Consider the following 11,308-nt stretch of genomic DNA (forward strand, 5'->3'; position numbering starts at 1 on the left):
GAAGGGTTAAGGGCGTAGGACAATTAGAACAAATGAAGTGCATCTGTGTCCTGGGCGAACATGGAGAACACTGCAAAAGAAACATTATGAAGTCACTGGGTAATAAGGATAGAAATGGGTTGGGTAGAAGTAGGAGGAAAAACGGGAATAAGATATGGGAATAGGGGAAGGTGGTGAAGTATCACAAATCTCACGAGGGGAAGGTTCAGGAGACTGATAATGTTGCGACAGAAGAGTCAGGTGTGCATCCAGGTGGGAATGTTGAGGACAATGGGGAAAGAAATGGAGATGGTGCATACGGACAATGGGAGGGTGGGGCGTGGTGGGAGAAAATGGGAGGAAGAGGAGGGGTAGGAGGAACTTGAGGAAAATGAATATCAGCAATTACTTTGAATATAGAGGGAGTAGGAGTAAAGAGACTGTAGGGTGAATGAGAGAGAGAAGTGTTCTCTTGGATCAAGTTTAGAAAGTTCTGTAGGTCTTCAAGAGTTTCTGGAGGGGAGTTAGTTGGGGAGGTCTGAGAAACAAATGTTTTCTTTGGAGGAGAAGAGGAGGCAGATTTCCGATGAGCATAGGAAGAGGTGGGTATAGAAAAGGATGTTGTAGATTGGATGGAACGTTTAGACTGCTGTGACAGGTAGTGAGGAGGAGGGGAATTGGAATATTAGGATTCAGACTGGGGGAAAAATAATTGACTGGGGGAGGAGAGGAAGTAGAGGTAAGATGGTAAGGGGTAGGGAGGAAGAGATACTGGGGCAAGATGCTAAGACATCTTGACACAGTGGGAAAGTAGCAGAGTGAAGAAGTCTTCGAAAATGCAGAGAGAAAATAATACTATTCTGGGCAATATTAGTGTAGGATTTACGATGGCTTCTTGGAGGAATAGTGTAGAACTATACTGCCTCTGCATTATGTTGAGGCAGGCAAACAATCCGTTTTCACAGTCTGACCAATGCTAGGCAGTCAGCCGGGGAGACAGAAACAGTTCCAGCACTAGTACCAAGGGAGGAGTGAGGCTGGGCAGGAATAGGTTTGGCAGTGAGGATGAAAAGTAGTAAAAAGGGAGGGGGAGTAGTCACTGACAATTATGCCTGAGGAGATGGAGTGGAGGATGTTGGGAGAGAGGAAGGAATGGATTCTGTAGGTTGAACAATGGACAGAGTTGACCGCAAGTATCTTGGAGGAGGTAATAGTATCAGTGGTCAGAACTGTGATCAAAGGAGAGGCCGTGGTTGGAAAACAGAAGTCAAATTTAGATAGGCTAGTTGATGAAGGGCAAAACTTAATGCATCTAATAAAGGTACAAAATCTTTATTATTGGCCATGATGAAATATGTGGGAAGAGAAACAGTCTACTACTCAGGGTCCCCACAAAGCAAGAGCTAGGCCATTCAAGTCTGACACAAAGCCTGCCTTTCATCATTTTAGCAAGCTAAGGAAGATGACAGAAGGGTTTAAAGAAAAGATAAAGGAAAGGGGGAGAGGAAAAGACCATACAAAATTGGTTAAGTCGAGGGCTGAGCCCCATGATAAGGATTATCCCCAACATTTGGTCCAGTCCCCATCTCCTATGCCAACTCCTCACGTTAACAATGAGCATGGGATTGGGGGGTGATGGGTACAAAAAGATATCCGAGGGAGATTATAAAATATTGAGGCTCTCTCAAGCTTGTGCCAAATATCTTGGTTTCTTAGATGAATTTGCTCTGACATTTTCATATATAATTTGCATTGTAAGTGAGGGCTGGTAACAAAACAAATATTGTGTGGGAAGCTCCTCTTATCCCAGTGGCATGCAGGCACACGACCAATAAGACGCAACAGCAAAAGGCTAGTTGTATAGTATATACTGCAAAGAAGGATAGATTGATATTATATATGTGATATGATATGTATATATAGATAGAAGATAGATGGATATAGATATATGTAAGTATTAAACATTGCAGATACAAATAGATATTGATGTGCATGCGTGTGATTGCATGTCTGCAGATAAAGATAGATATATCTACTATACATTGTAGATATATTCTGATTGATAGTTATGTATAGATATATATATATATACTTGCATGGTTAGAGAAACTCATATTATTCCTTTGGCAAGTTCATTCAGGAAACATATTTAGTTTAGAAGCACCTTTTCTTCAAACACTTTAAAACAAAAATAACAACAATAATCACAATAATGACAGACAGCCAAGAGTTGATTTCAAAACAAAAATCCTGAGTTATTAGCCAGGTCAATGGTTGAATGATAACTGTGTGTCTCTCTCTGGGTGCATGCTTGTCTTGGTCTGAATGCTTCCTGTCTCTGTGTGTACATTAGTGTGCACGTGAGAGTGTGTGTGTCACTGTCACTGTCACTGTCTGTCTGTCTGTCTGTCTGTCTGTCTGTCTGTCTGTCTGTCTGTCTGTCTGTCTGTCTGTCTGTCTGTCTGTCTGTCTGTCTGTCTGTCTGTCTGTCTGTCTCTGTCTGTCTCTGTCTGTCTGTCTGTCTCTGTCTGTCTGTCTGTCTGTCTGTCTGTCTGTCTGTCTGTCTGTCTGCCTGCCTGCATATGGATGAGTGTACATGTGCATGTGTTTGTATGGAACTCTTGCTGCCAAGTGTCCTCAGTCTCATAAACTGCAGTTATACCAATAAAATTTTCCCCCTTTCCTGAAAATCACACAGAAATACACCTTGTATAACCGAAAATTTATCCTCATTTGTCTGCAGGGTTTTCTTTCCCTACGGACAAACACATTTTAGCACACATTACCAATAAATCATAAAACTCAGTTCATCGTGGAAGGAATTTTATCTTCCCTAAAAAAACAAACATCCGTAAAAACATAAAAACACGCGAGCCCATCATACGCCTGAAGTATTTTCCCACCTTTCTGACAATACCTTACATATTTTTGCCCAAAGTGATTACCAATTGCTACTCATCTGAATTACAATCATTAGGCATTAATCTAAACACCTGCATATAGAATAACCTGCTATTAATTAACGTGAGAGATGAAAGGAGATTCCTGTGCACTCCTTCCTTGTACTATTCTCATTAGTAGAATGACAGCGAAAGTAAGGGATTAGCAATAAAATTCATGATACTTAAATAAATATGTACATTATGATTATTATGGTAATTAATAACAATACTGTTAATTGGTTCACTATCCATTATTATCAAGCAAAAAAGAAAAGAAAAAAAAAAAACAAGCAATAATGACAAAGTTAATTTCAAATTATTTCCATATTCTACTTGAGAGAAATAATCGTATACAGCACACAGAATGAAGGATGATAAATATTTATTATACTTCTGAAACCACGTAAAATAGTTGGTCTGAATCTTTCTTTACTTAGATACTTTTCCGAGAAGGGAACACTAACTTATTACGTGTTCATGCTGAGACTGTGTGTTGTATACAGTTATTTCCTTTTTTATACTCTGCTCTGTTACACTATTGTAAAAATTCCCTCCATCTTCCTACTTCACATCAAACAGTGCTTTCTTTACATCCTAAAGTGTCCTTTTGAAATATTTATCATTCATCAATATTCCTGAACTTCAGAATAACAAAAAGAAATTGCTATCAAATTGACTTAAAACCTATATATTCAGCTATGCTTGCCTGAAAATATTTAATATACACTGATTTCTTTAATGAAAGGCTTAAAGACTACTATAATGGTGAGAAACTCTTTTTCTAGCTCTCTGAATACAAGTTAATGAAAATGCAGTCTCGGTGAATATTGGGAGCGTCTGGACCTAAATCCTCGGGAGATATGACAGGACATGTAAAAATAATTAGAAATCTCCCAAGTTCAGCAAGTTTTCCATGCCAGCGTGTTGGCTTAGTGATAGGTGATTTAGGTCTAGTGCACTGCTAGAATTGGGATGAGAGAAAGGCCTTGTTGCTATGATGCTGGTTAGGACAAAGCATTCAAAAGTTGAAGCTGGTTACAGAATTCAGTGAAAATGTTCACATGTTAAACATATACCATATATGTAATATAATTAAATGCATTTCTTTGTGCAATACCAAACATGGGTCCTCTGTTTAAGTCTCTTCTCAGTAAATATATTCTAAAAGTGGATGATACTTAACATCTAAATGGGTAATTTTGTGCATTTAATATTTTTTCTTCTTTCTATACAAGTAAGTTAAGTAAGTATCAGTGTTCCTTATATGTATGTAAAAAGAAAAAAACTACTAACAACATTCTCTTCACATTCCCCTTAATAATCATTTGCAATACACTACAGTAGGCCTTGTACACCAAAATATACATTACCTCTTCTTGTAATGTTATACATAGCAACAAAAGTAACAGTCAACTGCCAAGGGGGAAAATATGCCATTGAAACTTTGAATTTGTGTATGTATTTTGTTGAATCTTAAAAATGAAGCCATAGTTCATGTATCGTAAGTGCAATCATCATCTACTTCCTATTCACCAACAAAGAAGAAATAAGAAAGCAAATTTTTTCACAGTATGACCATAACCACTTGACAATATGATTATCAGTGTCTATTAAAACATTAGTCTTCCCATAAAGTACCTTTAAAAGCTGAATCATTCTTTATAACATTCAAAGCCCTGGCTTAGTGCATAAATATAAAGGTTATAATTGATCCCCCAAAACAGAAGAAAATCAATCAGTGGGTATCAACTCTCGGGCCAAAAATGACCAAAATGTCTACAAATATGTAATAAAAACAAGGTTCAGGAATAATACTAATACAACTAACACATCCTCGCCTATACAAACACGTTTCAAAGAGGACACACTCAAAATCACATGTACACTAACCATGGCCAAAGTTAAGACAATCACTGAACAGGTAATCCTCTTTCTAACATCAAAATTGGTTTCTCATAAAAGAAAAATAATAATAGCTACAAAAACCCACAGAAGACTTTGAATCCCTAGAAATTTGAAGCCCTTGTTTAATCCAACAATACCTGTATCCTTTTCATTCTGCATTTGCTATGTAATGCAACAACAATCCTCTTGCTATTTCTGTTTTATAAAAGAGGGAAAAGGGTAACCTCGTGCCACATAGAAAGAACTTTGGTGTCTTATTTCATTTTGAGTTCAGTTTCTTTTACCCCTCTTCCTCCTACTCTTTCCCAACAAACCCCTCTCCTTTCCTCCTCCATGTACACCATTCCCTTTTCATTCTCCATTATCCTTGCCTCTCCCACCTAGATACTTGCGTAAATCCCTTCTGGCGCAACAGTATCATCCTCCAGATTCCTCCCCTCCTGACGCTCTTCCTGATACTTCACCTCCTTCCCGTCCCCATATCTCATCCCCTAGACTCTTCTGCTACTACTACAACAGCTGTCTCTACCTGTATTTCCCATTTATTATTTCATAATGGCTCTTTTACCAGTTTTTCCTTAAAGCAATGTTACTATAGCTTCCCCAACAACAGATACAGCCCATTCCATCCAATCACCCATCACCCTTCACCCTTCACCCTTAACCCTTTCCTTTATTAACATCTGACATACATCATTTACACCCCTTCTTTACCATTTTCCCTTTTCCCAATCATTTCCCTTTGTCATTTAACACTCTCATACTAAGCCTTAACTCATTTACCCTTTTCACCAAAATATTTTCCCAGTGTGCTATATAACTTTGGATGTCTAGCACATTTATTTGTTTCACCATTAACCTTCACAGTTTCACAATAAAATTGCTTTGTGTTTAACACATGGAGATAGACAAATCTTAATCTCCATAGGTTGAAGTGTAGGATGCTAAGAGTTAGCACACCTCACACTTATGTAAAGAGTTGGTTGTTGGGGGATAGAAAAGGGGTAAAGGTAGTGAAGCCTTGGTGTTTTAGGCTTGAGATGTAGTGTAAGTTTATGGAAGGTGTCTGCTGTCTGTGTACTGTGTGTCAAGGGAACCTATTCCAGTCACGAATGGTGCGTGGAAAGTGTGTGTGTATGAGGGAGTCTGTACTAGAGTGGTATGTCACTTATTTCTGGTTGTGGGCGTTTCATGCAATGGATGTGTTTTCATAGTGTAAGTAACCTTGCTTATTAATGTCAATTTGATTGTTCGTGATTTTGTACATAGTTGTTAATCTGTGTCCTTGTCTGCATATTGTAAAGGCGTTATATGCAATTGTTGTTTGGTACGTGTTGTGCTGCTAGGAGTTTGTGTAATTATCTGTAATGAACCTAGCTACTGTACTCATTCTTACACACACGCACAGGCACACACACACAAACAAGTATATAATACATATAACACCCAAGCCTATGTCCTCTGAAATTGACCACCAGATGATAATTCATTTACATAATACTTCATTCACATGATAATGCATCTGTAGATGTCACTGTGTTATCAGTACAAGAGCAAAATCCCTGGTAGCTATAATATGAATACAGTGAGAAAGAATGACCCTAGTACTGAAATGATATAGTTCAACTGCATGAGCCCTCAGTATGATCAGTGCACATAAATTGCCAGTATCACAACAGTACTTCTGGGAGACAATCATCAGAAAAATGTATCCGCACAAACAAGTGTAAATGTGAGGGAAATGACGTGAATTGACGCATGTTAATCCGAAACTTTTACACCACACGTTTTAGTTTGACGAAAATGACATACTGTGTAAACCTAAATCTGGCAATAGGAAAGGTAATGAGATGTCTGAATACTTATCTGACCACAGGACAGCAAATCTGACAACAGGATAATCTGTCTCATGTCTCGAGAGTTACCCTGATGACTGGAATGTAAATCTGAAAACGGCGAAGTTCATCTGGTGTGGAAGGTTAATCTGATCCTTGGAAAGTTAAAATGCCAACACTTGGTATCACGGTTATGCATGATCAACAAAAGTAACTTAGAAGCGCAAATGTCACGAACAATGAACTTCTCATGATAACTGGTATTAACATGAAAGTGGCAGGATATCAATCAAGGGGTATGTGGAACAAGATCAATATTGTTGTCTTTACTTTTCATATAGAGAGAATTTGTGCATGCATACAGTAGCCTTCCACTCATTTTAGCCTACAAATTTATGGACCCAAAATATAAAGGCTTTCTCACTAGTTCAAGCAGCCAACTGCTGGATGCAATAATCTCGGTAGACCAAGTGAAAACAGAGCAAAAATTCCCATTTCAGCTTTTTCTGCACAGGACTGCTGGAAATGATTTTTTTTTTTTTTTTCCTTTCCATATTTTGCTTACCTGCATACCTGTGTATAGGTAAACAATTCTAAATTCTGCACAAGGCTTAGTACAGTCTTTCTACATCGTAAAATCTTTTCATATACAATCTTTTCACATTCCTGCCACGTAAACAACTAAATAAGGATATCTGTAACAAATAAAAATAAATGTACAATACACTTACATCATAATATAAATCTACTCACTACTATATTGCAACAACCTTTACAAATCGAGGAAAATGGCTGACTCCTTCCCCAGATGTCACTCTATGAAGGCTAACATATATGGCGCTGAATGAAGTGAAATGCTGACTTTAATGATTCCCGGATGTGGTCCTAAACAATGATGACGGTTGAAGACTATCAAAGCTACTGAAACAAGTATGCAAGAGTGCCCTAATACTTCCTTATCCCCCCCTCCCCTCCCCTCCCTTCCCCAGTTCTCCAGCCCTATCCATCGTGACTGATGTGCTTTTTCCGGTCCAGTTTGGGCACAATCACATCATCTCGATTTTCTGATTTGTGTTGTAGGGGCTTCGTGTTGCCTACGTTTTCTGTGCAGTCACACCAAGGGGTCACGTTACGGTCGCACTCCAGGATGACATTGAGGATGGTGAGCGGAGCGCCTTCGATCGTCATCTGAAATGTAAACAGAAGACTCAGTGTAGAATACTGTTTTGTAATATTTTTCTTCTTGATCATCCTCGGAAACAAACATACATAACTGCTGGAAAAAAAAAGGCGTATATCATGTGAACACCAAAAAATCTGAGAGATGTAGGAGGAAATAACAGCACAACATTAAGTGCTATCAGCCCTTTCCGCCACTTCTGATCGCCATGTAATAAAAAAAATACATATATATAAATGCAATTTACATGTTATTACATCTAATATCTTTCTCAAACACTACTAAGGCCTCAAATGTATAAAATGAAGTAATTTCTGAAACACACTTCATAAAATAAAATGGTATAGATATTAACAGAATTGCTGCAAACATCACCATGCCTAAAGCAAAGAATTCTTAAAAAGGGCCAATAATTTTGAAGAGTTCAACAAAATTCGCCCGAATAAGGCAATTTTACATTACATAACACATAAAAACCATGAGCCTACAGTACTAATATTTGTTAGCCTTACTTTTGAGTGAACTAGAACTGGCTATAAGAAAATAATAATAATATCATTAATAATAATAAGTCATTAAAAGAATCTACCTTTTGTCTTTTCTTTTTCATTACATTCATTCATTCTTTTCCTTGTATCTTTTCAAGAGGTGATTTTTCACAGTATTCATCCATTTTTTTCAAAGTCTCACAAGAAGGAATCATTAAAAATAAATAAATAAATAAATAAATAAAAAAAAAGGAAGGGGGGGGGGGGGCATAAAACAATATTCGTCCTTTATCCAAAGCAAGAATCTACAGTGGGCAGTTTTAAGTGTTTGGGACCCTGCCTGCCTGCCTGCCTGCTTTCGTACAACATGAGTTCCCTCCAGAAACTTTGAGAATAACATAGACTGACCTCCTTTCTGCTCTGGATATGGTAGCGGATGGTCGATAGGCCAGTCTGACGGTCTCTGCGCCGCGTCACCTCCTGCTGGTTGTAGCACTTGATCATGTCACGCCTCCGAACTCGTCTGTCATGAATGTGCCTGGCATGGAGATAATGCATCATTAGAGAAATTAAAGCTACTGCACATCAGTCCACTGCCATTGTCATTATCATCACCTTCATGACTGTCACCATCTTCATTATCACCATCACCATAAGTATCACGATCATCATCACTATCACCACCACTATCATTATCACCACCATCACTATCACTATCACCACCACTATCATTATCACCACCATCACTATCACTATCACCATCATCACTATCACCTTAATTATAACCATCACAATAATCATATCTATAGTTGTAATCATCCTCATCATCTGACCCAGTAATAAGCCATGGTCTAGAGTTACATGATTTTAACAGAAATTTGTCATATCCCTGAGTCTGAGTTACAGTACCAGCAAAAAAAAAAAAAAAAAGAAAAAAAAAAGGGGGGGGGGGGGAAGAAAGAAAGAAAGGAAAGAGTTTGCACTGATTTCTAACACACCATCCATTGATCTTATAACAGAAAATGGATGTTGCAAAGAGACTAATGATGAATATTATAGGTAAATATTTTATTCTGGTCCATGATTATTAGAAAATTCATTCTCTCTCTTGCTAAATGAAGGAGCCTAGAAATAAAAATTATAATAGAGGCTAATCAAGCTTCACATTGCTAACTAGCTTTTGAAACTAGGCTGGGGAGCGTACGGGTAATATAACCAATGTGAGGAGCCAGAACCTAACCCCCCAGGCCCTTGCTCGTTGTTGTGGGGGCTTGGAAGACGGAGACTGAGGGCTCGGACCTCAGCCCTCGCCTCAGCTAACTAATTTTGCATAGTCTTCTCTTCTCCCCCTTTCCTTTTCTTTCTCTTCTTTATCACTTTCTTCTATCCACTTTCTAAGATGTAAGAGTAGTGCTGAAATGATAAAAGGCTGACTCTGTGTCAGTCCTGAACAGCCTTTGTACTTTGTTTAATCTTCCCTCTTTACCCTTTTCACTACCACACTAACCACTAGCACTCTACAACCTTTGGCAATTAACATATTTTGTCCTAATTATTAACTCATTTTAACCCTTTGCCCCATAATACTCTATCATAATGTTGGTTGACCTATGTTATTGGGCACAATTTTTTGTTTTAACCATTAACCATTCTGAGAATCCTCAAGCATCACCATATTAACTAAAACACTTCCTTCCCCAGGGGTTTTGCCCCCAAGCCTCATCCTTTCAATAAATAAATAAAGCTAGAACCTAAGCTAGATATATGAAGTGAAAGCACATGCAATGTGTGATTCCTGAACATGGCAGCTTACTGACAATGGTATGTATACCTATTCTTACATACAGACAACCCAAAGAATCTGATGGGTCTTATCCACAGAAGCAAGTGAGCGCAAGCTGAATCCAACAATAAGAGATGCTGCATCATACCACCTCATGGCTCACAAGCGCCAAAAATCCGAGAAGCACTTACCTGAATGTGTCTTTGGTCCCTGTGGTGAGATTCCCTGGGCGTCGGACAGTGAGCTTGGCCTCCTTCAGCCTGGCGTAGAACTCATCGTCTTCTAGCCCCCAACCCCAGTACTTGTTGCTCAGGCCGTCCACCAGTCGGAAATGTTCCCTGGGTGAGAGGAGGTTTCATGAGGGTATCTGTGTCCTATGTTACTCAACAAGGAGATGGAAAAGCAGGTGAAAGTTCCCTCTCCCCTCTTCTCTCTTCCTTTCACTCTCCCTTACCCTTCCTATCTCCCTCTTATCCTCTCCTCTTTCTCCTCTCTCTTCTCTCCACCTCTTTTCTGATACTTTACCACACTTTACCTGAGTATATATATATGCCTATGTATATATATATGCCTATATATATTTTCACCTCTTTTCTGATACTTTCCCACACTTTACTCACTTTTTACCTTCCCTTTTAGCATTTCTTCATCTTCTAATCTCTCTCTTACCACTCTTTATCTCTTCTCCCTCTCAACTTTCTGTCTATCCTCTGCCTCTTTCTTTTCCTTTACTTCCTATCCCTATCCCTGTCTGTTATTCTCTCCTTTTCCATCTCCTCTGTCTTCTTTTCCTCCTCCTCCTCCTCCTTTTTCTCACTCTCCCTCTCCCCCTACTGCTGATACCAACCTGTTGACGAGCAAGATCCCCCCAATGAAAGTTGGGTAGTGGTATCTGGGGTGCAGGTGCGGAGCCGCCACATGATAGGGGCCTTCCTCTGGGAACTCATAGGTCAAGGCTGAATTCATGGGCAGCAAGTCCACGTCATGCATGGCAATGTAGTCGCAGGTGTCCATGGACTCCTTGAAGCCGATGTTCAGCAATGAAGCTCTGTTAAAGCGAAGATTGTCCACCTAAGAGAGCAAGGGAGAGAAAGAGAAGGGAAAAGGTCCTACAATTATATGTGTTTACTCCTTGCTAGGGCACTTTTTAAGAGACAATTCAAGTTATAATCTGATTTTCCAAAAAATAAAAATTG

The 11,308-nt window shown here is 38.9% G+C and overlaps 1 protein-coding gene across 3 annotated transcripts in view; it reads right to left on the reverse strand.

Annotated features, from left to right (window-relative positions):
* Positions 1 to 2,094: 2,094 nt before the first annotated feature.
* Positions 2,095 to 11,308, reverse strand: part of beta4GalT7 (beta-1,4-galactosyltransferase 7) — a 23,126-nt gene continuing 13,912 nt past the window's right edge. Inside the window, exons 6-10 of one of the 3 annotated variants that reach the window (XR_011399601.1) lie at positions 10,960 to 11,183; positions 10,304 to 10,450; positions 8,738 to 8,867; positions 2,556 to 7,849; positions 2,095 to 2,469 (exon numbers count right to left, since the gene is read on the reverse strand). Coding sequence is in view for 1 of the 3 variants with exons in the window: in XM_027362824.2 (XP_027218625.2) it covers positions 7,661 to 7,849; positions 8,738 to 8,867; positions 10,304 to 10,450; positions 10,960 to 11,183 (690 nt within the window). In the remaining 2 variants the exon portion in view is untranslated. Of the gene's footprint in view, positions 2,474 to 2,555; positions 7,850 to 8,737; positions 8,868 to 10,303; positions 10,451 to 10,959; positions 11,184 to 11,308 lie in introns of those variants that run through there. The other 2 variants (XR_011399600.1, XM_027362824.2) reach the window with 2 other exon arrangements.

The sequence above is a fragment of the Penaeus vannamei genome, chromosome 3 (assembly GCF_042767895.1).
Source record: "Penaeus vannamei isolate JL-2024 chromosome 3, ASM4276789v1, whole genome shotgun sequence".
NCBI classification, from domain to species: Eukaryota; Metazoa; Arthropoda; class Malacostraca; order Decapoda; family Penaeidae; genus Penaeus; species Penaeus vannamei.